The sequence below is a fragment of the Coenobita brevimanus genome, chromosome 6, assembly GCF_032717465.1.
Source record: "Coenobita brevimanus isolate Jiangsu-jjx chromosome 6, ASM3271746v2, whole genome shotgun sequence".
Classification (NCBI taxonomy): Eukaryota; Metazoa; Arthropoda; class Malacostraca; order Decapoda; family Coenobitidae; genus Coenobita; species Coenobita brevimanus.
Window position 1 is genome coordinate 62,977,996 of NC_136959.1, and position 26,592 is coordinate 63,004,587.

At 43.5% G+C, this 26,592-nt stretch overlaps 2 protein-coding genes across 2 annotated transcripts; one reads left to right on the forward strand and one right to left on the reverse strand.

Moving 5' to 3' along the window:
* Nucleotides 1–1,593: 1,593 nt before the first annotated feature.
* LOC145401560 (uncharacterized) lies at nucleotides 1,594–7,917 on the reverse strand. The gene is made up of 7 exons (XM_080273773.1): nucleotides 7,476–7,917; nucleotides 6,865–6,998; nucleotides 5,186–6,563; nucleotides 4,465–4,661; nucleotides 3,623–3,814; nucleotides 2,580–2,840; nucleotides 1,594–1,764 (listed from the first exon to the last, which is right to left on the reverse strand). The coding sequence occupies exons 1-7, from the start codon at nucleotides 7,915–7,917 to the stop codon at nucleotides 1,594–1,596; spliced, it is 2,775 nt and encodes a 924-aa protein (XP_080129899.1).
* A 12,069-nt stretch (nucleotides 7,918–19,986) lies between these two features.
* Nucleotides 19,987–25,616, forward strand: LOC145401576 (uncharacterized). The gene is made up of 7 exons (XM_080273774.1): nucleotides 19,987–20,158; nucleotides 20,765–20,835; nucleotides 21,393–22,905; nucleotides 23,345–23,541; nucleotides 23,821–24,012; nucleotides 24,402–24,659; nucleotides 25,158–25,616. The coding sequence occupies exons 1-7, from the start codon at nucleotides 19,987–19,989 to the stop codon at nucleotides 25,614–25,616; spliced, it is 2,862 nt and encodes a 953-aa protein (XP_080129900.1).
* Nucleotides 25,617–26,592: the final 976 nt, after the last annotated feature.

A 26,592-nucleotide genomic window follows, 5' to 3' on the forward strand; every position in this document is an offset into this window, starting at 1 on the left:
AATTTGACCCACGTGTTGAGACTATATCGTAAAGATATACTGGACGTCCGCTCCTTCTTCTCTTACCATTAGCAAAGGAGTGGATAGTTTCAAGCCATTTCTCCCGATTTTCATAGTTCCTAATCATGTAATTGCCTCTTAATCACCTGATAAATGCATCAGATATCACTGTCTTGTTCTGCAGAAAGCTGCACGAATTTTATATTATTTTTCTCCATTTCCATATCTTTCCAGCTCAGTATTCATTTCATATTTTTTGTCGTTCAAGTGGCCGTGCTATTAAATCTGATATTGCAAAAGGGAAGTCAGTCTCCAAATATTTGACATTAATACTGGAGCATATGATGAGAAATGAAAGAACTTTGACCTTTCAGCAACACTGCTGACTACGTATTGAAAAATGGAATGCAGTTAAAATATTTTCTCTTCTCGCGGATGGGATTTTTTTTAATTGTCCGTCATAATTGAGGGGCTTAGTTACACCTTCCCTTACTCAGTTTTATTAATGAGGCCGTAAAGCTGGTAATTCATATGCCCACTACATTAAACTTTGCAACAATTATGTGTTTAGCGTACAGCCTTTCACATCTCTTACTTCTTGTCCAGTCCATCCAAATAGCGAGCATGGAAAATGAACACTAACACCTCATCCCCCAACATACAGGTAGATAACTATAGTCCACAGGCAATATTAATTTAGAAAATACGTCGGTAAATCATTTCTCCTGACAGATTAACCTAACAGTAAGCATTGTTCTCATCAACAGTTCAATGGAAATTGTTTCTGAAGGAAGGGAGTCTACATTTGATACGTTACTAAAGCAAAAGAAGGAAACTGATACGCAGATAACTTGCAGAACTTTTATAGTGATATCATATTGCAGTATCTCATGAAGATCCAGAGCATTACCATAGTCAGACCGTGTATATATATTGTGAAAACTATTACCGTGTGTTCCGTCATATAGGCATTGTCTATAACGCCATAGCTAGTGGGAGGCTGTCACTGTGTCTATTTGGGATTGTGATGTGTGCTAATTCCTAAGTGGGTATAGGAGCCAACATCTTTCCTCATTCCAAAATGTGTATAGGAGCCAACATCTTTCCTCATTCCAAAGTGTGTATAGGAGCCAACATCTTTCCTCATTCCAAAGTGTGTATAGGAGCCAACATCTTTCCTCATTCCAAAATGTGTATAGGAGCCAACATCTTTCCTCATTCCAGAATGTGTATAGGAGCCAACATCTTTCCTCTTCCAGCATGATCCATTGTGGCTCACGGCTTTAAACTTGTACACCAAAGTCATGGCTAAATAATGAAAAGAAAAAAGTCTGTGCAGCAGCAGTGTCAGGCAAATTTGGGTCAGTACATCATCAGACCGGTCCACCACAGTGTTCCTTCCAAGACACTCATACTTAGTGGTGGCATGAAGTATGTGTGTGAGAAATTTTAGTAAAGAAATGCGAGTGTGTGTGTGTGTGTGTGTGTGTGTGTGTGTGTGTGTGTGTGTGTGTGTGTGTGTGTGTGTGTGTGTGTGTGAGAGAGAGAGAGAGAGAGAGAGAGAGAGAGAGAGAGAGAGAGAATCAGCACCTCTCACAGGACCCTAAGAGCCATCAACGCATAAGACACAACGAAGACAGCAACCACACTGAAGATGACGGACCTAAATATGCTGTTATAGCGCTGAGTCACCTCGTAAGTTGTGCTGATCTGACTCACGCCCTCCGAGCCCTTGTCAAGCAGCGAAGTCAGCGGGGGCAGCAGCTGAAAAGGAGAGGGAAGGGGAGACTGTCAACTTTAACGAAGCCAAGTGTTAGAGCTGAGGAGATGGGGTTGTTGAGGAAAGTGTGTGTGTGTATATGTGTGTGTGTGTGTGTGTGTGTGTGTGTGTGTGTGTGTGTGTGTGTGTGTGTGTGTGTGTGTGTGTGTGTACTGCGGAGAGAGGATAGGAAAAGAAATGATATGGTTCGTGATATATGTGAAGTAAGGAAACCTGTGGATTCCCTAAAGACGTCTTTTTTTTTCTTTTTTTTTTATGCTAGGCGATGTTGTTCAACTTGAGATAGATCTTTCGTGTCGGTAGAGTTAATGAAGGCTATATCTAATACCTCCAGTTCAGACTTTATCCACTAAACTGAATATTCTCATCTAAAGATAGTAAGAATAAAATATTAAAGAAGTGACCCTAATGAAAAGACTAATGGCTATTATTTAAATAACTGTCTCCTTCAACCCATCCAGGAGTGGGTGGTGGATACATTTTGCATTAAAATTTTTCATGAGGCAGATGTCGGGATATGAGGCTCCAATGGCAAGACAACCAGGTTTATATACTTTACAGAATAATGGTCAAGTTGATCGTGACTCAGTGGTGCGGCACGGTGCGGAGCAGGACGAGACAGAGGACAGAACAGCACAACACAACACAGGGCAGGACAGCATAGGACAGGATCGGACAGGAGAGGCCAGGGCAGCGCAGGACAGGGCAGGGCAGGACAAGACAAGGCAGGACAGTGCAGGAAAGGGCGCAACAAAAAAATGTTGGTTAGTCAGACGTCTACCCCTTATGGCCACCTGACCTGTCTTGGCTGAAAGTTGTGATTCTTGAGTCTGACTGCCCTGAGGATTAGAGGATGCAGGGAGGAGGAGTGCAGCATAACGTTGATGATGGTCTGTGCGATGATGATGACGAAGCAGAAGGTGATGACGGCGGCGTACCACACGTCAATCAGCTTAAGGTAGGGCGTCTTGACCGAGGACTGGGTGGTGGAGGTGAAGAGGGCGGCCAAAACCAGCTGTGCCGTAAGCGAGATCATGATGCGGTTTGTGAAGTCTTCCAGCTGTTTGGGGTGGGTGAGGAGGAGAGCTAATAGTAGTAATCAAAGAATAGGCCATAATCAGCTGTCATTCGCAGACATTAAATGATAACTGTTGCTCTGCTTTATAAGAACTGAGAAATAACGCAGGCCTATTTCCTCTTAGAACTAGCTGGCGTCACCAACCAGTGGTCATATCAAAAACTATGAATGATAACAGCTCCTCCCACATTACCCCTTGCGCAGTACTAGAACCTGAAGCTAGATCACAGCAATCAAGAACATTAATTTAAAGGTGGCATTGCATGGCTGAAACAGCACTGCACGGCTGAAACACTTCTAACCCACCCTTAAGGATTCCAGCCAGTGAGCAAAGTATCTGTTCCAATCCCAGGATGTAGCTTTAAACCAATAGTAGCAAGGCTGTATTCACACCAGGTAAGAGGCCCCACAAAACCTCTTCCTTTCCAGTATATACTTGTATTTGGTACTGCAATATTTTTCTTACATGTTATTTATGTTAACCGTATCTATGTAGAAATATTAATAACATTAAAAGAGAATATCGAAGTGTGATATGAAAATTAAAGGAAGGGATCATAGCATTGCTCTTGTACTCACGAAAATACAGCTCCTATTCCTTTTATTAGAACTTATAACAGGGTAGGTGGGTATCCAATGAGATGTAGAACACGAGGAGGCTGGGTAAGAAAAAAAATACTGGAGGAGAGATACAAAGAGGAAGAGAGAACGTAAGGACTATAAGTAGAAAGAAGAGAGAGAGAGAAAAAAAAAATGGGAGTTACCTGGAAGAAGAAAGTGGCATACGAGATGAAGAACATAAGGAGGCTGGGGAAGAAGCTGTTGGTGACGTGGTAACCGTAGAGGCGACGGAGATGGAAAGTGAGGGCGAAGTAAGTGTTGTTGTCGGTGCCCTGAAGGAAGCTGCCCACCTCTGTGGTCACGTCTTCTAGCACGTACTCCAACAATACACGCCTCTGAGGGCAGCACCATTTAGAAAGCCTTGTTTAGCCCAGATCATCGTCATCGTCGTCACCAGCATCATCATAATCGTCACATCGTCATTGTTATCGTCACCATTATCATTATCAATACAATTATTAACATCACTCAACATCATTACTCTACTCCCACTTTTACAGATGGGGTGAATAGGGCCCAGGAATAAGAATGGGTCACACCCTCATTCACTTATCACTCAAGTCTAGTAAACTATCAAAAGTATTACATACTTAAACATGAAAGGGAAAATACCCCAATCAAGACCAAGTGGTAATGTATAAAGATCGACTTTCTGTTAGTGTATTGCAGATGAACCACCGGAGACAGGCTCTCTGATTTAAGGCATGAAGAGGATGCATTAAATGTCTTGGATTCAAACTTGCCATGTGAACAGCGACTCACAAAAAAAAAAAAAAAATCAGCTCCCATTCCAACCACAGTACAGTCAACCACTAGAATGCAACCCCAGTGCCTCTTGCCTACCCCCTCCATTCCCCCTCTCATTCCTCTCTCCCCCTCTTACCCACATTCCCCCCTCTAGAATTTTCTCTATTCCTCCCCCCCCCTCCTGTTTTTTACCTCAACCATTTCGTTTTTTTCTCTCTCTCTTAACTTTTCCACATACCGAGTCCAGGTATGGCACTCTGTTTCCCTCGTGTGCCTTCCTAAAGACGCGGGTCCAGGGTGCGTTCATGAGCATAAAGGAGATGTTGCACAGCTGAAAGTCGAAGGGATACATCTGCAGCTGGAAGTGGCACGGCACGGACGCCAGAACACCAACGTAATGCTGTATGGAATGGGATTTGCCGTCCGCCTGGTGACCTGATGGAGATTGATGAGAGGAGTGAGAATAGAGAAGACTAATATGACAAATGGATAATGTGTGTGTGTGTGTGTGTGTGTGTGTGTGTGTGTGTGTGTGTGTGTGTGTGTGTTTGTACTGATGGAGGGTTTAAAGCACAAACACTGCAGAAAGTTTTGGTGACACAAATATACAGGAAAAAAAAAAAAGTCTGCGCTTAGACTGATCCTTATCCAACTCCCAGTAATGTTACATAACTTTGAAAATAACTAAGTTCAATTAAGCAGTAAACAAACATTACAGAACAAAAAATGAAAAGACAGATGTGATTAACAAGCACTGCTGGTTGTTAGCCTTAGGCCTCATATCCAAAGGGGATCAATATCGACAACAACAACAACAAAAAAGATATGGAACAACATACTAGAGCACTTTAAGATGTACTGAGGTAAGGTCACGATGATGACGAATATGCGAAAGATATTACTATAGATGTCGTATTAGGGAATCTCCAAGCCTACCAGCATAGAGCTCTTTCACTCACCCATGAAAGGGTCCAACAGCGGTCGCTCCTCAGTCTGGTCGTTGGCGAAGGCGAAGCAGAACTTCTCATAGTTAGTGGTTTCCAGGACGGTGCCTTCCCCGTTCCCTGACACCGCCCGCACGCTGGGGGTCCACACCAGCTGGCACGGGAAGTAGTTTTTGACCTTTGACTTGAGGTTGAGGAATTTAATCCGAGGGTCGAACCAAGTGAGTGTCATGCCCACGTTCATGGAGGCACGACCCCCCTCCGTAGTGACGTCATCCATGCTGTAAACATCCACGTGGTAATTCAGATCCAGGGGTGTGACTTCTCCTGGGCGAGGTGGAGGGGGATAATAAGTATCGTAGCCACCAGACCGCTCTATCACTCTGCAGTCAGCCTCGTCAGACCGGTCGCGGCATTGGATGATGTCGTCACAGCGGGCCGTCTGTGAGACACACTGACCGTCACCACATGCAAACTGTGTAGTGCGGCAGGTGGTGAGGGAGAGCTTCCGCTGTGATTCCGGACCACTCCCACCCACCGACCATATATGACGTCCTACTGGCACAGCCCCCTCCACCAGCACCCACCGCTGCTGGTGAAGCCGAGACTGCAGCACCCACCCATCACCCTCCTGCACGATCTGCGACCCACGCACGCCAGTGAAGGTTGCTCTGCCGGTCGAACTCACTTCCAGGTAGAAAATGTGGTCAAAAAGCCGTCCATCGTGACCGTAAAGGGTGTACGCTGTTCCATTTCCCACCACACATATCGCACACTGCAACTGACGCACACAAGCGGCCTCGGTCAACCCACCAGTCCCCAGCGCTGGACATTCATCCTCTGCTTTCTCAGTAACCGTGCTGCCACCCGCTACCCAGGTCACCAGTCCGCTTGGCCCCACACATGAGTCATCAGCTCCACGCGCCACACCAACCAGAATGGACGAGAAGGCACCAGGAGGCATGAGGTCTCCCCCCATGGCCTGACACACCACCCAGTGCTGTGTGTAGGTTCCGGCAGGCGACACCACCAGTGCCCTTAACCTGCTGCGACACACCTCTCCCACCGTGAAGGACCTCAGGACTGCCTCACCTTCCCTAATCCACTTTGGTCCCAATGCCAAGCTAGGGACAGAACCAGCCACTCTGCCCTGACACCCAGATGCAGCCACCGTCATTTTGGTCTCTGCATTGTCTCGCCACATTAACACCTGCGCCACGTCCAGCCTATTGCCATCATCTGCGCTCACACACACCCTCTCCTCCACACCTTTGCCAAGTGCAGGAGTTTTTGCATCTTTTATCTGTGTTTCATTCCCCATCTCCCCAGTGGACCCTGAGTAGTGGCTGTTTGAGGAGAGTAACTCAGTGGCACCATCTACGTAGCAAGTTACCTGAGGACACAGAATGATAAATGCATAACACATAACATACTCCACAACAGGATAAGGTAATAAAGTCTGATAATGTTCAAGTAACCATCAGAGTAATACAGCAGTAATAGCCTACTTGTCAAGACTGTACTATCTGACAACTAAGTAAGGGCTTCGTCTGGCTGTAATAACACATAATAATACAGTAGAAAAAAATCAAATCCAATAAACCAATGCCTTCATGGACTGGGAAGAAGCGTTAGTGAGCCCTAAACCTACGAGAGCATGGCCCCTTGCGTGCCTACTCTCAGCCCTTTCCCACCTGGGAGTCGTGGTGGGTGAAGGTGAAGCACAGATGGCGCCACGACCCGGGGGGAAGGCGGGCCTCGAAAAAATAATGCTGCTTTTTACCTCCAGAGCTCTCCACTGACGCCCACACACCCTGCCGATTCACCTCTGAAAGAAGGCGAATGGGGAGGGGAGGAACTGCTAGACCATGATGAGGAATGAGATCAATTATGGAGCAATATTAATGATGAAAGAATAAAAGAAAGTCTAACAAGCAAATTAATGTGGAACACTTAGTACGACTCATATCTCTGACACGCATGATGGGAGTGCAATTCCCCATGTACTTTGGGTACAACATTCTGTCACTTCGTCCTTGTGTTAGTGCGAAAATTCCAGGAAATATTCATGATTCTGCTAACCGATTTTTCTGTAATCTGGTGAACAAACTGACAGACAGGCAGAATAAACAGGGAAAACAACTTCTTTCACCCTCAGTAACAAAGTAATAAATCACCATTAAGCCTTTTCTGCCAAGTAAGAAAGAATCCGAGATAGGTAACTGGGAACTTGTCTTTCAGTATGATGATTTATTGGTTTTGTCATAATAAGCACACTACCACTCAGTCAGCTCAAATGACTCACCTACATAAACCTTCCAAGCAGGTCCGTTATAAGAAAAGAGCTCAGTGGCGGAGACTATCTTGTGGACCCTGACGAAGGCGCAGACGGTAAAGGAAGGAGGAGAAACAGAAGGAAGGAGATGCTGCGCGTTTGAGGAGGATGGGTTGGAGGGCACAGACATCGGAGCACAGAGGGACCCATACCCCGGCCCCAGCTCTACCCCGGGTATCAGCTCCCCAGGGTCAGAGAGTGTGGTGTTCCGCAGCACTAGAGAGGCGTCGGGAGGAGTGGCATTTTCATCGGATACTGCATCTCCTCTATTGGCTGGGTTCTCTTGACTCCACACGGCCGCCAGCACAAGCACGGACGTCAGGAGGAGCCATTTTACTCCTCCCAGCACCAATAACTGACCGGCCAGCAGTCCACGGATCAGGTAGCCCCACCAGCAGCCAAAGTCAGCCATTATCTGGGTGAGAGGAGAGATGTTAGGTTGGATTAACAGTATAAATATTTCATAATTTCAGGAGATGAAATTATCTTGAGTTCTTCCTTTCTGTGGAATTCATTTTTCTCTCCAACATTTCTTTTACTTAATTTCATCTGTATCATCCATCACTGTCATCATTATTATCATCATCAGCAGCACCCATAGTTCCCTCCTGCCTCCCCTTTGGTTCAGCAATTCCTCTGTTATTCCTTTCCTTAGCTCTTCTGGCGTCTGTAGATCTGACTTTATCAGTACAAGTCCTCCTGATCTGTAGTTCATGAGGGCATACGGAACCGGTGCATCAGTATTAGTATGGGTGCGTTAAGACAGGCGGTCGATGAGCCCTAACCCTTTCAGTGTGGTGGGTCAAATTATGTGCATTTGTGGACCTAAGTATCGACCTACTTTACCGTATCAATATTAAAGATAAAACTAGCATACTAGAGAATTTTAAGGGGTGATATGCAGAATGAATGCCTAAGGAAGAGATGTTACGAAGTTCCTACACAACCCGGAGTACGACGCTTACTGTTGAACTTACTCACCTGCCTGATGCGGTGCGACTGTGAATCTGGAGTGAAGTGTGGGGGCGGAGTGAAGGGGGGGGGTGTCGGGTGGGAGTGAGGGAGTGTTGATGGAGTGAGGGTACGATGGCGGAGAAGTGAGGGTGTTTGGAGGGGGGTGGGGGGTTGGTGGGAAGGGGATGTTACTGGCCTCTACCCCACCCATGACACCTTTCCTTCACATTGATCACCTGCCCTAGATCCATGCCAATTATTTCAAGCAATCAAAAAAGTACTAGTCTGATTCTAGTGCAATCGCTTTGGAGAGACGTCTTGCAGCGGTGTTCGTGAAGGCTCTATACAACACCTGCAGATCAGAAAGTCTACCCTGTGAGTATAATCGTCTGGTGATAGCAAGAATAAAATTTAAAACACGTCATCAGATTGAAGGAGTTAAGATCACTATGACTGGCCGGCATTCTTGTCGGTTAAGGAAGCTCCCTAACACCTCTTCCTTAGCGACTTATTTTGCTTATTGTACGGTGCTATCATCTTCTGTGTTGTTAAAATCATTCTCATCTTGCCATACTCTGCATAAAAAAGGGACCAGCCGGATCGAAGAATTAATAGCTGACAAGAATACGGGCCTATCTCACGTTCAGGGTGAGAATAGTCACCTCAGTATCATTTTCTTCAGTAATAATAATAGTAATAATAATAATAATAATGATAATCATCATCATCATCATCATCATCATCATCATAACAATAATAAAGTTGTCCCCCTTACGAAACTGATATATACCACACTTGTCTTACCTTAGACATCAACTCTCCATCAAATAAATGCAGGTAAACTAAGACACAATAAACTCCACTTTATAGCGAACTCTAATGACCCGTAACAATAGGTAAACACGGAGAAAGCAGAGAACAATAGAAACACGCAGAAAATAAAGAACAATCAGCACCACATTATAGCGAACTCTATGACCCGTAACAACACAGGCAACGAACCCATACAGAAAGTGTGACACATTATCACCTTCAGCCCGATGGCGTAAGTTTTTAGTTCTTGTCATCTTCAGGACTTTTTTTCCTTCAGATTTTAAGACCTTTTCGAATGGAGAAGGTCACCAAAGCTTTAAATTCTTCAGCATCACAGGTCTCTCCTAACTTGAAGAAAATCATCTCGGTCAGCCCAGACTATTTTGCTCAGCTTAGGAAATAACTCTAATTCAAGTAGTGGAAACCTCATTATTTTTGTTTTCTACAGCCAGACGATTTTCTTCAGCTGAGGACTGGTTTCTCGTCCATTGATGATTGAACCTTTCAACTCCGGGATATCTTCAATTATATCCTTGCCATCTCCTGATGATTTTATACGGCTTATGATAGACCATTCAAACTGTAGCAGTTGGATGTAGCCTTAATGAACCCCATCAGTACGAGAAGTTTTCCCTGAGGTGAATGAAATCATCTGGCAGCAGCAAGATTAAAGTAAAAAGGACTTCACCTGGGCCCGTATTCTTGTCGGTAAACTGGCTCCTTAGCATCTCTTCCTAAACGACTTATTTTGCATGTTACACCTTGACGTCCTCTTCCGTGTTGTATAAATCACTCTAATAACATCATACTCTGCATAAGTAACATATAAAACGAGATTAGCCAGCTGTATCCAGAAATAAATCGGTAAGAACGAGATGTTAGAGGGTTTCCTTAACCAGCGAGAATGCGAACCCTGGACTCAATGGATAAAGGAAAATGTATATGAATTGATAATTAATGGCTAGGCTTCCCCAGGCGGCTTCACTGCCCGAATATACAAACGTCCCTCAGCTTCCTCCCTGTTCCCCGAAAGGAAGATGGTGGACTGCAGTAGAAGGTTAACTTTAGCCTACAGTCCACTAGGTTTACAAAGAGGGGCGGATCCAGGAATATTTTTGAGGTGATACCTATATCACTTTCCAAAGTAATGAGGGTTTGGCATCCCCTTTCTTGCAACCAAGTAAAGTTTGTCAACCAGGGAAGGTTTGCATGATATTTGTCTTGGAGAAATAAGCACGACAGCCAGTGAAAGATGAGGTTTACGTGTGTAAAGTACTGTAAATTAATCAGCATTGTGATAGAGCAGGGGTGTTGCACGGGCAGCATGGTCAACACGCCTGGATCTGCCCATAATTTGATGAACCTGGGACTACAAAAACAACAGCTACTACCACTACCACTATTACTACTACTACTACTACTACTACTACTACTACCACTACCACCTCTGGAATATTTTACTCAGTTTAGGAGAGAGTTTCAGAGCTACAGGAGTAAGATGTGAAGAATAAACTCAAGATCACGTCATCGTATTGAAAGGATTACACCAAGACGCGGGTATAGGAAATGGTCCGTGGACTTTACTACCTTCAGTAAAAAACAAGTTAACCATGAAAAAGAGCGACTTGCCCAATACCGAAGATTGATTACGTTTCAAATACCACGGGGCTTTGTTCCGAGGAGAGGGGCGAGCAAAGAGAATGTCCAATTCGTGTTTCAGCTCAGGCTGTCCTCACTTGTTTTTTCTGCAGGATTAATCACTGACACTACCTTTCTATTCGTCATCATCATCATCATCATCATCATCATCATCATCATCATCATCATCATCATCATCACCACCATTGTTATACATCAATGCAAAAGAAAGACAGGGGAATGACCAAGCTAGGTTGAAGTCAGACCCCCTTCACCCCCGTGCCTGCCATACTGGAGTAGGAGTCGTAGATTGACTGCATCTCATACTGCGTTACAGGATAGGGAGTTCCCCACTGCAGCCCTCCCACAACAGAACCAGCAGAGTAAATCATAACTCCATTCTACTTTGCACTAAGAGTCATAGGCATCACATCCCCAACCTAATATTACTGCATTCTAGTTATGAGGGCAAGTCTAGTATGGACTCCTCCAGTGATGAATGATGTCATAATCACCATCATTCGAATCGTATTTCTCACAATTATTAATGGACTGGAGAGGGTCTGAAAACAGGACACCACAAAAGCAGGAAATCTATCATCAGAGTATCAACCTAGGGAGTTAATTATTAACCACCAAGCGTCAGTAGTAAGTAACCTACTGGGAAACATAATTCTAAACATTAAATAAAAAAAGGACAGAACTGAGTATCTTTAAAAATTAAATGAAGAGGCGAAGCTTAAAGTTTGGACCTATGACATTTACGACGATGAGTTGGTAAGTGGAGGGCGGTATGTTAAGTATACCTTTACAGCACATGCAACAACCCCGGGCAGTAAAGGATTATGTTTAAATTTGCAAGGTGCACTCTCCTTCGCTGCAGAGAAATGAAGCGTGTGGACAGCACAGGAACCGTTGAAAGCAACAAAAGAATATTTCGTCATTTTTGCTTTTAATTTTTCTTTGACCGGTCGATCTCAGTAAAAGGCGATGATTGATCTACATGACATCTCAGAGCAAAAATGTGCGTCTTCCAATAGTCGATTATATTTGCAGTTGCTGGAACAAGGTATGGATTCTGTGTGAACTCAAATGAACGAAGAGAATAGCCAAGAAGTTTTAAATCCTATCGTTTTCTCCCACTGAGGCAGAACTGAAAGGGTATAGCCAAGGTAAAAGAGTGACTTAGGCTTTTACTTCATCCTGAATTTTTTATTTATAATGTTGATTTAAGCTCTATTACCCAAGCAGTAGATGACGCTTGCGCGTGCGTCCGTGTGTGTGTGTGTGTGTGTGTGTGTGTGTGTGTGTGTGTGTGTGTGTGTGTGTGTGTGTGTGTAATTCACCGGGTCGGTCATTATCACTTGATGGTCGTGATCGTCAGCTTTTTACCCTCTCGGAAGGGAGCTGAGAGCTCATATAGTCCGATCTAAGGGCAAGGCTGTGACCTTCACACACACACAACCATCCCCTTGCTCAAGGGGAACAGTAACCACCCACTTCATCAGTGAAACTTTTCGCAACCTGGGCGAGGCGCGAACTCCCGTCCACCAGTTGGCAAGCGAGAACGTTACCAATGCACCAGCGAGCGGTGTGTGTGTGTGTGTGTGTGTGTGTGTGTGTGTGTGTGTGTGTGTGTGTGTGTGTGTGTGTTTCTGTGTGTGTGCGTGTGTATGAACTCGTGCGTGCACACGTGTGTGCAGTTCTCAGACGAGGGAACTGTGTCATCCATTCCAACTAGCGGGTATGTCACCCCGAGACTCAATGATTCAAAGGGCAGCTGACACTTGTACCTCTGGATTAAAGCAAATTAATCATCAGCACAATTGCACTGAATAATAGACAGATAAAGTGGAGTATAGACTGATGGCTAGCACGAAGAGGAACCCTAAATTCTTTCCAGAACTTCCATGTGAATGTGATGGAAAATTTTGGGAGAAGTGGCCTGCGATAATTTGGTCATATTGAGAGAAGAGAGAATAAAAGACTGACTTGGAGAGGGTATGTGAGTAAGGTAACGCGGGAGAAAGGGAGGGGAAGGTATAGGATGAGACGGGGGGTTGGGTGGAGAGGTATGTGGGTGAGGTAACGCGGGAGAAAGGGAGGGGAAGGTATAGGATGAGACGGGGGGTTGGGTGGAGAGGTATGTGAGTGATGGGTGTGTGAACTGTAGGGAGGGGAGCCTAATGACAGAAAACAGCATGACATGGAGACAGTTTATTAGTGGACACCTCTTCCGGGATGAGGGCGTCGATGGACAGAAAGACAGACAGACCGTTGTTGAATTTCTGATTATTGTACCTCATTTAGTAGGATAGGGTAATGGAGTATAAGGGTAGAGTGGTGTGGATGGTTATGGAAGTGCCTGGAGGTTCCATAAAGTCATCCTTTACAGAATGTGGTGTCGAGGGAGAGAGAGAGAGAGAGAGAGAGAGTAATCCATTTTCTCATGACTCGTTTCAGAAAGAAGTACGATGTCACTCTTAGTGCTCTCAGTTCTTGATGTTCATGTAGCTCATTTGACGCGGTCTTTATTTGTAATTCCATTAGGGTGTTCTGTACGGTGCTCCCATAATGACGAAGATATTGAACTATACTACACAGTTCGTACTGTAGAGCAGCGGTTAATAGTTCTTTTACCCCCAAATCCCTCACTATCCCCCGAAAGAAAGATGGTGGACTGCAGGTGAAGGGCATCTTTACCCGGCAGTTCACCAGGTTCACATTCAGATATACCTGGGACCACAACAACAACAGCGGCAGCAAACTTCTTTCAAAACTGCGCCATAACCTAATTAGGGAATATATATATATATATATATATATATATATATATATATATATATATATATATATATATATATATATATATATATATATATATTTATATATATATATATATATATATATATATATATTTATTTATTTATTTATATATATATATATATATATATATATATATATATATATATATATATATATATATATATATATATATATATATATATATATATGAGATTCAAACTGAATTACATGATAATCAAGTTTTCAGAGGTCCTTTTGTTTTCATATTTTCCACGTCAGTGTTCACTCTAATTTGATTATGAACTTTTTGCCAACTGTATGAGTGAAGATAAAAGGTTTAAATAATCAGTATTACCAACACTTAAATCTTAGGCGAGTTTAACAATATGACTTTAAATCTGTGCCTGACTAATAGCAGTAGTAGTAGCAGTAGTAGTACAGTAGTAGTAGTAGTAGAATGTAAACCCAGTGGTCTGCAGGCTCAAGCTGCCCCTCCTCCTGCACTCCATCATTCACCTTTCAGCGGATAGGGAGGGAGTTGAGGAACGTTTATCTAATCGGTGAGTGAAGCCTCTTGGCTATATCGGTGCTACCACATAAAGGCGTCACTCCCCAGCACCATGCCTGACTAACCATGCATTAATCACAAAGGACTAGACTATTGCTTCGTACTCAAGGAATTGAAGGTGGATGAAGGACCTATACACTTTTTACCCTAACTTGGCCAAAAATTGCCCTCCCTATAACTCTGAATGTTCATGTGTAGCAGCAGATTAACACTTGAATATGATGCTAGTCATGAAGAAGTGTCATGGAAAATATGTACAGCTAGGGTGCTGTCTTAGACTGACACTTGAATATGATGTTAGTCATGAAGAAGTGTCGTGGAAAAAAAAAAAAACTTTAGTATTGTCTTTTTCTGTCCTTGAGCTGGAAAAGACGAAAATCCGAGACAAATTAAGGTGAAAGAACTATAAGTTCTAATCGCAGTTGTGCATTCGCTGACAATGATTATAACAATACACTAAATCAGTCGATGAAGGGAGTGGCGGTAATGTAACTGGTAGCACATCTGTCTCGAAAGTGAGAAGTCCAGAGTTCGATTCCCCGGCCGACCACGGGACCTTTGGGCAGGGTCTCCTTTGCCACAGTGTGTTCACTACCTAGAACTGAAAATAGGGACCTGAATGCAAATCGACAGTTGCGTGTGGTATTCTTGGGAAGTGTATGGGTAGTTTCCTTCTCAGTCACACTTGTATGTGATTATGACTGTCTCTTGCACGAAAACACTGACCGGGTAGAATGGGTGAAGCCCCGACACTTGTTCCTCCAACTAATTGTAATTATTCACTTCCCCACCAGCTAATTCTTCCCTTCCTCATCAACTTATTATTAATTTCCTCACTACCTAATTCTTCCCCTGTCCACCCTTGTCCTTTCGGCTTGGTGGTAAAGCGCACAACATTTTTGGTGCTTTCCTTTTCACATATATACACACACACACACACACACACACACACACACACACACACACACACACACACACACACACACACACACACACACACACACACACACACACACACACACACACACACACACACGGTAGATCAGTTAAGAAGCACTTAATATTCTGGAAAGCTTGCTGGACACCGAGGATGACAATACAGTGTTGGCAGTTCACCGTCTCATTACGTGTCTCAATAAAGTGGATCAATACTTGTGTCTGCGACTGCATAGCTACCTGGCACTACAGTCAGTAATTCTCTCACGCCATCTCGAAACCTAATCAAGTCCTTTTGCACTATTCAGCAATATTGATATGGTTGCACCTGCGCTTCATCAAACAGGAGACCCATTATAGAGAGCTATTTGACTGCAGGTGTATAGTTGTGGAGAATAACATACAAGCAGTCAGAGAACCAGGGCCAATATAATGTATGATTTATTAGCCAACGATCGCCCAGGGTCATTGGCAGAGGTAATTAATTTTGCAGTCTTAGTCTGGCCTGTTATACCATCTCAGGGAATGCATACATCCGCCACCGACATCAGAATTTATGTTTTATTCCTGCATCCGAATCCGGATTCAATAATCTAATCAACTCTTCCTTGACCCACTGAACACCTATCCACCAGATCTCACTTAAGTCCGATGACTTTTGGAGATATATTGTAGAAAAATAGACAGACAAACAAACAAACAGGTGCGCCTGATTACATAATCTCCTTCAACTTCGCTGGGGGAAATAATAACGTTCTACGTTTTAGGCGAACAATTTTGAAAGTCTCACATGACATTCTGCAAAGTCTGTTGAGCACCGTCGATTGCAACAATGGTTCCGAAAGTCACTGCTCACTGCCCTGTTATTTGTCGCAATGAAATAGATCAGTATATATGTCAGCAAGTGTGCATGTCCTGTCATCATCTTGTGGCTATATTCTTGTAGGTTTGGGGGGCTCCACAACACCTTCTTCTTTGCTATACTCTTTTCACGTTAACTTGTCTTAAAATTACCATCTCTCCTTCACGAACACCTAGTTGTAACAGTAGATTAACACTCGAATACGATGGTGGCAATGAAGAAAGGCTAAAGAAAGGATGTAGGGCCGTAGTACTATCTGATTCTGTCACTGTGCTACGTGAATAAGCCGCGAAAGACCATAAATCCCGGACTAGTTAAGGTGAGCAGAGTATTGCGTTTTTTTTTTTCTTTTCCATGCGGCATACGCTAATATCCTCTTTCATGTTGTTTATGCAAAGTGTGTCAGTGTTTCGTATCTGCGTAAGTCTCTACCCGGTGGACTGAAGGACCGATCCATCTTCACATCTTCACCGACAGATAACTCATTTCCACTCCTCTAACGATTGCTTCAGATATTATCTTAAAAAAATAAATGCATGCCTTTATGCAAATTCCAGCTTCAAGTATACGATCGTAAGTTCACCAATATTTTTTGAGAAAATTTATAGGGTATCAAACTATATATAATTTAAGGCGTTATAAATCTAAAAGTATATGGTGTGTGTGTTCTTGAGGCAGGGAATCGTATTTTCGTGGCTAATGGCGGCGTACCTAGCACCATTTCCTTAGCGATTTATTTTGCAAGCTGCATCTTCGTTACCATAACATGCGCTTTGTGCTGGAGATGAGCAACTTCTGCAGGTGGCACCGATATAATCAAGTAGCTCCTTTGCCACGTTACACAAACGTTACCGAGAACCTCCCTGTTCCCCAAAAGGAGGATGGTGGACTGCACGAGAAGGGCAACTTCCACCTGCAGTCCACTGGGTTCAGGTCTTGATGAGCCTCGGCCAAAAAGTACAACACCTTATGCGTTTCTTTTTTTATTATATACATATGTATCTATCTCTATTACCACATGAAACCAAGGAAAACTCAAGGATCTCACGCCCGTCTTTCTTCCTACGAGCGCTTCAGTTCCACACCCAGCCATGATGGACACTTAGACTGGGTGAAGTTAGCATGTCCTTCATATGCTAGTCATCTGCTCGCACTTTGTCGGTTCATACAAAAAGCACAGCACAGACACTGACACACACACACACACACACACACACACACACACACACACACACACACAACCATTGCAACACTTCCACTTTTTCATACAGAGTCGTGCACCCATCCCTATTCGTACCTGCATTATTTACTTCTCTATGAACTAGATTATTTAAATAATTGACATTTATATATTTGTTCTTATATTTATCTATCTGTCTACTTATTTATTTATCAATACATCGATTTCTCAAACCAGTTTACCTGTTCCTTTCACCAAGTATCCTATCAGTGCACCCGTTCCCTTTCACCCAGTTTAATACTCCTTTACACACCTACCAGTATCTCACACACTGACATTTGGCCCCAGTTTTTGGCTCTAAAGACGATCAATACGAGAGGCAACGTTCTTGAGGTTTGCGTGTGTACCTGTCGTCAGTTCAGTTCCTTTCTCACCGTCCTTCCACTCGCTCTCGCACACTCTGGCACGACAGCACCCCCCTAACCCCTCTCTCTTCCTCTCTCTGGGTGCGACAACACTGCCTTATTCTCATTCTTAAATAAAGACATCAACCCTCACACTAATTCTCCTAAGTTCAACATCAGCTCTCACTCGTATTCTCGTACTGGAGGTTACACAATATCTCCGTAAATATTTTTTACATACTATGAAGTGCAACAGACGAGTGATTGTCCATTGTAACTGTGACTCATCAGGATCATTATCACAAAAACGTTCAATACATAAGATACGTTTCAAAGTATAATGATCGGAGTTTGAATTAACCTTGCATCAGAACAAATCACAAGAGCGGAACTTAAATGTTCTTCAAAGTTTGGACTATAATTACATGGCATATATTTTGCTTGATAACAACAACATTAGCACCATTAGCATAATAACAATGGTATTTATAACCACAACTGTTACAATTTCCATTTTTGCTTTATCTATAACTCCTTTATTTTAATCTTCTTTTCCAACAGAGTTGAAGGAAAAATGGCAAGAGTGAGTGCTGGAGCGGGTGTGTGGATTTGGATGTGGATGCATTACCTTCAGTCCCTCGTCACATCACAACACACCCACATCACTACAGGTACCTAAAGACAAAATACAGGAATTTATAAACTGTGAAAATAGTGAAAATATTGTTGACAGTTTAATTAGCTTTATGTTACCTATTGTTACTTTCCGCCTTCAATTACTCTTTTGATAAGATGACGTCATTTCTATGTTACGCATGCTACCACCAGACAATTGATTCAGCTCAGATGAGCTCTCTCCTACTGAAAAGGTTAAATCAGGAAAATATACTGCTATGTGAAGTTCAAAGATATGCATTTCATATTTTTCTACATATTAGTTATGTTCTACCAACGCGGTCTACTGTGCGGAATTTGAACAAAACAGAAAGAACCAAATGCTGAAAGCGAAAAAAGAACCTGTCTCTTTTACAATGATGTGAACAAATGAAAGCCAGACTCAAAACCCATTCATTTTGAAATGTCCGAACACACTGAATTTGTGTTAGGGTGATGATAATGATGTTGATGATGATGATACTTATGTGAAGTTAGGGTGTTTCTCATCAGCATTATTTCAGATGATGTGGGTGGAGTGTGGATAGGTGAGGGGGAGACCAGGGTGTGTACCGGTGCCTTCACTTATCTTGACGATGGTGAGCTTACCAGTATTTCATTGAGTTTACCAGTAGGCCTATTTCATTTACATCATGCTTAAGTAATATACACAGATAAGCAGAGATTTTTTTTTATGGTCTTGCCAAAAATTATGCATTAGGATTGGCAAGAGCGATAAAAAGATAAAGGAATGTGTGACAGTTAGGGGAAAAAAAAAAAAACTCACGTACGCGGGTTCCATTACTGAAACAGCCATTGGACTAGTCACGTCATATTTGCCTGTGTAGTGACATGGTGGCAGGACGGACAAATGAACGGATGTGGGAGGACTGGTGTTTGGAGTCCGATAGTGTGGATTATAATGTGGATTATGTTCTGAAGCAGTTCAGCTCCGCTAACGGAACGAGAGGAGAATGAAGGAATAACTATGAAAATACATGTGTGTGGACTGTCTGGGAGTAGGTGAAACGGACCAAGATCAAGGGAAAAGATAGATGAGTTAAATTATGAGGGAGGGGTACAGAAACGACTCAGATTTTTTTTTTTTTTAGGTCATCTTTCACAGGGTGCTGTGTCAGAATATAGTTAGGCAGCGTAAGATACCCGAAAGGAAAATACTGTTGGTGAAATAGCTAATAATGGCATAATTTTCATTTATGATGGTAAATAAGCAGCGTTTATCACCACACTAATGATTATTTAGTACAGTAATAGTAATAGCAGTAGGTACTGGGTGCCAAATAAAGAAGAATGTGGTTACTAACAACAAGTAATGTGCCTATGCCTTTGAAAGGAGGAATATATTATCATTTAATTCCAACAGGTGTGTTTTTATTGACAGTAAGAATGATACACATTGTCACGTGAATTTATATGTCGGATTTATTTATTTAGGTAATGCACATGGTGTTAACATTGATTTAAAGGAAACATTAGTTTTCTTTTTCCTTGCCCCCTGAATAATGATTCGCTTTATCCTTGGTTCCTGGGTTGGGATGTTGATGATGATGGATGACGATGATGATGACGATGATGATGACGATGATGAGTTAATTGTCAGAGTGTTTACAGATGCTGGATCTCAGCATGCTACTGAAGCAGCCACGATGGTCAAGAACGCTGTACTAATTTCTGAAAAATCGTCCTATACTTCTAAAGTTCCTCCAGTCAAGGACCCTGCTGTATCGTTCACCTTCTGCGCCTATGTCAAGTTGAGAAGAAGTCACCCCGTCTCCACACTCCTCTCTCTCACAGCCACAACCATCTCCTTCCTTGTTGGTGAGTATCGGTAGCCTACGTGCATTAGCAAGGTCAGCGGATCTAACACAACTACATCTCACGAACAACTCCCTTTACCCTCGCTGTAATGTCGCCTTTAACACCGCGACACACCGATTGAACAGACAGTCCTTCAAACTTTCCTCAACAAAGGTCTCTGGTAGTGCCCAACTGAAGTGGCCAGATTTAGGGAGTCCATCGAGTTTACGTCAAGATAAACCAATAACCAGAGCAACAGCAATAACTGTACTGAGCTGACGATTAAATAAACACATAGATCATTGGTTAAGCTGTATTGTAAATCAACTAATAAATAGCGTAGTAGACAGTATGAAACGAGATAGCGTATGCCTTTCTGTTTTGTTTGTCTCTCTCGTGCCTATGCCTTTCACCATCTTTTCTGCTTTACATTTTCATTTCGACTTTTTTCTTTAACTTTCGTTGCCCTCGTTTTTCTCTCATATTCAGGTCAGTGTCTTTCTCCCTGTATCTCCCTCACTTTCATTCCAGTTTCTTTTCCTTGTGGTTTTCCCACTTCCATTTCTGTCATTCATTTTTTGCTTCAGTCTCACTTGCCCCTCCATCTCACTCCGTCCCTGTCCACAGAGGTGACGCGTCTGGGCATTGGGCTGAGGGTGGAAGGCTCAGGGACGGCACAGGAGCAATACTTCTTCGAGGCGCGTCTGCCCCCGGACTCCTGGCGACACCTATGCCTTTCCTACCACCACCACGAGCAACGGGTAATACACACACACACACACACACACACATACACTTAACCAATTCAGTATGATGACGTTTTTCTTCATTCATAACTCCACTGTGATATCTCACTTCGATGTAATCAGGTCACACGGTTTTTACGGAGGTTAAAACAGACTTTTCGGAGTGAAGGAGTTAGCTACCTGTATACAGCCGTCAATAATCCTTTCACTAAGAGAGATCCTCCCTAAGCTGTATACGGTTACTGTTTGGGGGTAACAAGCATAAAGTGAAAAAGATGTCCTCGGCCTGAGCGAGGTAAGTCTCCGCTATAATAATGGATTTCCTATTTTATTTCAGCTGCTTTCAGACGACTACAGCTTAGGAAAGCCGCCTGGAACTGCAAGGGTTGTGAATGCTATAACTGCTGCACTTCAAAAGGCTTCTAATAAGATGAATAGAATTGTCCGGAGATGAGAAGATTTGAAAATACTGAAGGGGTGATTGATGCAGCCATGATTTTTTCCCGCAGGCTCTGTGTGCTGTGGACGGGGATGAGGAGCCACTCTCTGCCCTCACACTGCTGTCCTGGGGCGCAGCGTGGCAAGAGAGGGAGAGGAAGGGCGAGAGCACGGCGTCGGAGGAGGCCAAGCTTGATATCAGTGAGAAGCTCAAGTGTCTCTCCGGGGCCTCGACTAAGTGCAAGTTCAATGCCCTGCACAGGAACAGCACTTATGTGGAGCTTATGAGTGGAGAAGGGAAGGATCGGCAAGTTTTGGGTGAGACGTGGGAGGCGTGTGTGGGTGGAGGTGAGAGTGGTAGTTCCCTGGAGGGCGAGGTGGCTGGAGGAGTAGTGTGGCGTAAAGGACTGGGGTTGGAGCAGCTAAAGGAGGCTTCCGGATGCATAATTTACCCTCCAGCAATACCACCAGATCTCCTATTGAACTCTGAGTTGCAGGCTACCGAAAATGCCACCCTGAGATCATACCGGCTGAGTGAGATGTGTGCGAAGGTGAGGGAAGTGGTAGTTCGACCGGGGGGCACACACACTCAGCATAATCGGGTGTGTGGCGCTCTGGGTGGGTCGGTTCCACAAGCAGACTTTCTCAAGCCGGGGATAATGCAGGTGGCAAAGGGTGTTAATGATTCCTGTGTGGGGCCAGGTGGATTGGTTACTTGGGTAGCAGGAGAAGAGAGACTGTGGAGTAGAGAAGCGACTGAGGGTGACTGTCCGGGGGCTGGTGTGGATGGGCGTGTGTGGGTGTCTTGCGAAGTGCGGTCAGGTTGTGGAGTGTGTATGGTACCTAGTGGGACTACCTATGTGCTCTACGGTCACACCGGACAACTCTTTGACCACACCTTCTACCTGGCGGTGAGTGGGACTGGTGAGGCTATTTTTAAGGGAATGGGTGGCTCAGAAATAATCAAGAGAGACAACAGGTGGGTCTTAGAGTCGCAGCATCACCGGCATCAGTGGGTGCTGAGGGATTCGGGCCTGCCAGTGAGTCGCCGATTGTGGAGCACTGGGGGTGAACGAGATGAGGATGGGATATTACTTACTCTCACCACCTGCCGCACAACACAGTTCACATGTGATGACGGTCAATGTGTCTCGCAAACTGCTCGCTGTGACGATATAGTTAACTGCCGTGACCGCTCCGACGAGGCTAACTGTTCAGTTATTGAACGCGCAAGAGGCTATAATCCAAATAACATCCCACCCCCTCGCCCAGACGAGGAGCTACCCATCCCTCTGCCATACCACATTGACGTGTACAACGTGGGGGACGTGACCACAGAGGGGGGAAATGCCAGCATGGACGTTGGTATCACTATCAGCTGGTATGACCCGCGCCTAAAGTTTCTCAACCTGAAACCAGGGATAAAAAACTACTTCCCCTGTGAGCTGATCTGGACACCTCGGGTACGTGCTGTCTTTGGCCACGGGACAGGCAACGTCCTCCACACCAACGACTACGAGAAGTTCTGCTGCGTCTACGCCAACGACGAGGCTGCCGAGCGGCCACTCTTTGATCCTTATATGGGTAAGGGATACAATAAGGTAATATCTTAAGCACATCACCTCCACACTGATACCTCCAGCACTTGTCACTTACATATTTCCAACAGACTAGTTCAAAACCTCTCTCATTTTCCTTCCCTACCAGTAGATGGATTGACCCATGAGGAGCGACAAAAAATTCCCCAAGTAAATGATAAACCAATAACCAGCTCAGCAAAGAAGCAACTAAGAAAATGTATGCCCAAACTCTGCAGCAGAGTAAAGAAAAAAAATCTTTGTTTCTCAAATAATTCCTAACACATCCTCCTTTACTCCAGGTTTTATTTTCACACCATAAACATCACACATCTATATCAGTCTGTCTATCTGTCTCTCTAACTGCCTATCTGTCTATTTATTTGCCTGCCTATCTATCTATCTATCTATCTACTTATTCATCTATCTAACTGTCTCCCCCTCAGGCCATCACGCTGAAGGTCAAACACACTACGTCGAGGTGTACCTAGGGGTGCTTGCCCGGGTCCCCTGCCACTTCGAGCTCTACACCTACCCCTTCGACTCCCAGCGGTGCAACATCTCCTTCATGGTGGTCAATGCTCCCTGGACCCGTGTGTTTACCAAGTCTTCTCCGGGAAACAACGTCCCTTATCTCAATGCCGTGAGTGATGTTATTATTATCATCATCGTTATCATTATTTTTAACTATTACTATTACTATTACTATTATTATTATTATTATTATTATTATTATTATTATTATTATTATTAACTCACTCCATCCTTAGGCGTAAAATTATGAATAGAAAAACAGAACGCCACTCTTTCAAAAGATTTAAATATACTGATTCCTTCATTAACTGACCTACGTGAATGCAATGGTATTTAGACTCCCCTCTCTCTCTCTCTCTCTCTCTCTCTCTCTCTCTCTCTCTCTCAGCGACGGGAACTGCTGGAATACGTGCTCGAGGACTCAACAACAGAGGTGGGGAGTTTCCTTCAGGGCAGCGACAACAATACCTACTTCGTGCTCACCTACCACATGAGGAGACTTTACGGATACCACGTCACCAACAGCTTCTTCCCCAGCCTCCTTATGTTCCTTATTTCGTATGCCACGTTTTACTACCAGGTAAATCTCCTCTTCTCTTCTCTTCTCCTTTCTCTTTCTCTCTCTCTCTCTCGTATACTTCCCCAGTCTCATGCTCCTCTTTTCGTGTGCCACCTTCATTTCCAGGTTACTCCGGTTTTAGCTTCATTCACACTGCTACCAAAACATGGCTAAAGTGTTATAGAGACGTTTTTTTTCCTGTAAACTGCTGCGGATCTTTTATGTAAATATACCCCCTCCTCCCTTAATAGTCAGCTTGAGGACTTCACAAAGCACTCATGCAAATACAAAAAATAAAGGTCTAACTCTTGAAATTGGCAATAGAATATGGAAATTACAGATCTAACTAACTCTTGTCACTGTCCCTTCATTGTTACTGATACTGATCGCCTCCGTTCTCTGGTGATCAGCTGGAGGACTTCACGAACCGCATCATGATCTCGCTAACGGCACAGCTGGTGTTGGCCGCCCTGTTCACCTCCACCACCCAGTCCTCGGTCAAGACGCCCTACCTTAAGCTGATTGACGTGTGGTACGCCGCCGTCATCACCTTCTGCTTCTTCATCGTCATCGCACAGACCATCATCAACGTACTGCTGCACAGGACCGCAAATTTCGACTGGATGGTCATAAAAGTGCGCAGCCTCACCATGAGGAAAGGTGCTAAGGTCAGTGCCTTTCTTTGTTTTTATGTTGAAAGAGGAAGCAAAAGGCCGAAAAGTTGCAGAAAATTGTCCTAAAAAGTGCTATTAAAAAAAAAAAAAAAAAAAAAAAAAAAAAGAGAGAGATTCTAGATGAGTTGATTTCGAGATACTTGGACGTGTTGCAGTTGAGTGCTTCAGATGAAAGTATGGCGTTCCAAATTTTGTGGAAATAAAACGTACGATGCCCTCCAAGTGTTCCATACACCGAAGATAATCTCTAATATTATTTATCAATACTAAACGACTCTAGTGCAAAAACTGCTTTTGGAAACTCCTGTCTGATATTATTTGGCATTGAACACACATCAGTATGGTACCATATCTTTGACTAATAAAGTTTTTTTTTTTATAATTTGTAAGTGGAGACTGAGATATCGACTCTTTAACAAAAGTTCCAATGAAGATATGGCCTTAGTGTGATGCTTCATACTTACTAACCTCTTATCCATATTTGTCTTACAGGTGGAGCCGCTGTTCATCAGGAAGTTCGGTGACACTCTAGACGAACGATCGAGTGTCAAATCAAGGTGGTCATCCGAGAGTATCAAAGTCTCAGTCCAGGCCAGTAAGACGGTCAAAAGCCACACACGCAACCACGACATTGTCAGATCCTTACTCTTTACGCCAGGGATCATTTCTGTAGCGCACAGCCATCCAGAGCTCCCAATCCCTCCCGGCCAATCAGCCAACGGAAAAGCGAACTATAAAAAATCTCAGCAGGAGTTCGAAGCTTCAGTCTCCGGGTCTCGAAAATCTCCCAAAAGTAGCCAGTCTACCTCGCCAGGCTATAAATCGGCACGCTACTTTAATTCTGTCTGTCGTATCGTCATAGTGTCGTCTGCTGCGTCTTTTGTGTTCTTCTACAGTCTTCTGGCAGCGGGAATTCTGCAGGGTCCAGACAACTCTCACCACGTTCTGTGACGTCATAATATGCTCATTCCACACTAACTCTGCCTAAAATTACCATCTATCCATCTTGAATGCCCAGCTGTGACAGTAGATTAACATAGAATATAATGCTAGTCACGAAGAAGTGCTATGGAAATGATGCAATACAATAATACTGTCTTATTCTGTCACTGATAATTCCAACATATGCTTTGACGTCATAGCATCATTGGCACATGCGCATGTATATGTTCGACGCAGAGTTCAGTTAATGATAAGTGAAGACAGGGATCTCTCTAAATCTTTTAAATCCTCCTTAGAAAAAGATTGTAAAAATGGGGATGACTGCAGAAAGATGCAGGAGATGCAGACTGAGGTATAACAGGATTGTGGAAACTAAAATACAGAAGTACCGTATTGGAAAAAAAGACTGGAAATTTGGTACAGAATTCTCAACGTAGGTGAATTTATGAACCCTAAGAAACAAGTCAAACAGGTAAAGAATTTAATGTGTAGGAAATATACAGATTCAGATAAAAACGAAACTTATAAAATATTGTCATTCCAGAGTACAGTTAGCTTATGTCTGAATCTGTAATCGTCAAGCAACACTTAAAGACGAAGAATACAGATACACAGGGTTAACAAAGAGAAACAGGTTTCCTACAATTAATAAATTCTTAGCTTACTAAAAAATATATGCTGCTTCCAGTAGCCAGATCAGGTGTACACTGATGGCAGGGAAGCCATTTTCTGTATCCTGCAAAATTGATTTGGCATTAACGTACTATTTTAGATACAAATATTCCTCTCTTTGTGAATTAGTTGTAATACAGTCCTAAAAAAATAAAGATATAGCGGTGTTACTGTAAATAATTACAAATGATGATAATCCTTTGAGTTCCTGTAAATGTAATGGATCAGGGGTTGACACCACTACAATTAACCAGGCGAACTAATGGATGTGGATTACGGCTGAATAGTGACCGCGCCAGCATTAATGTTTAAC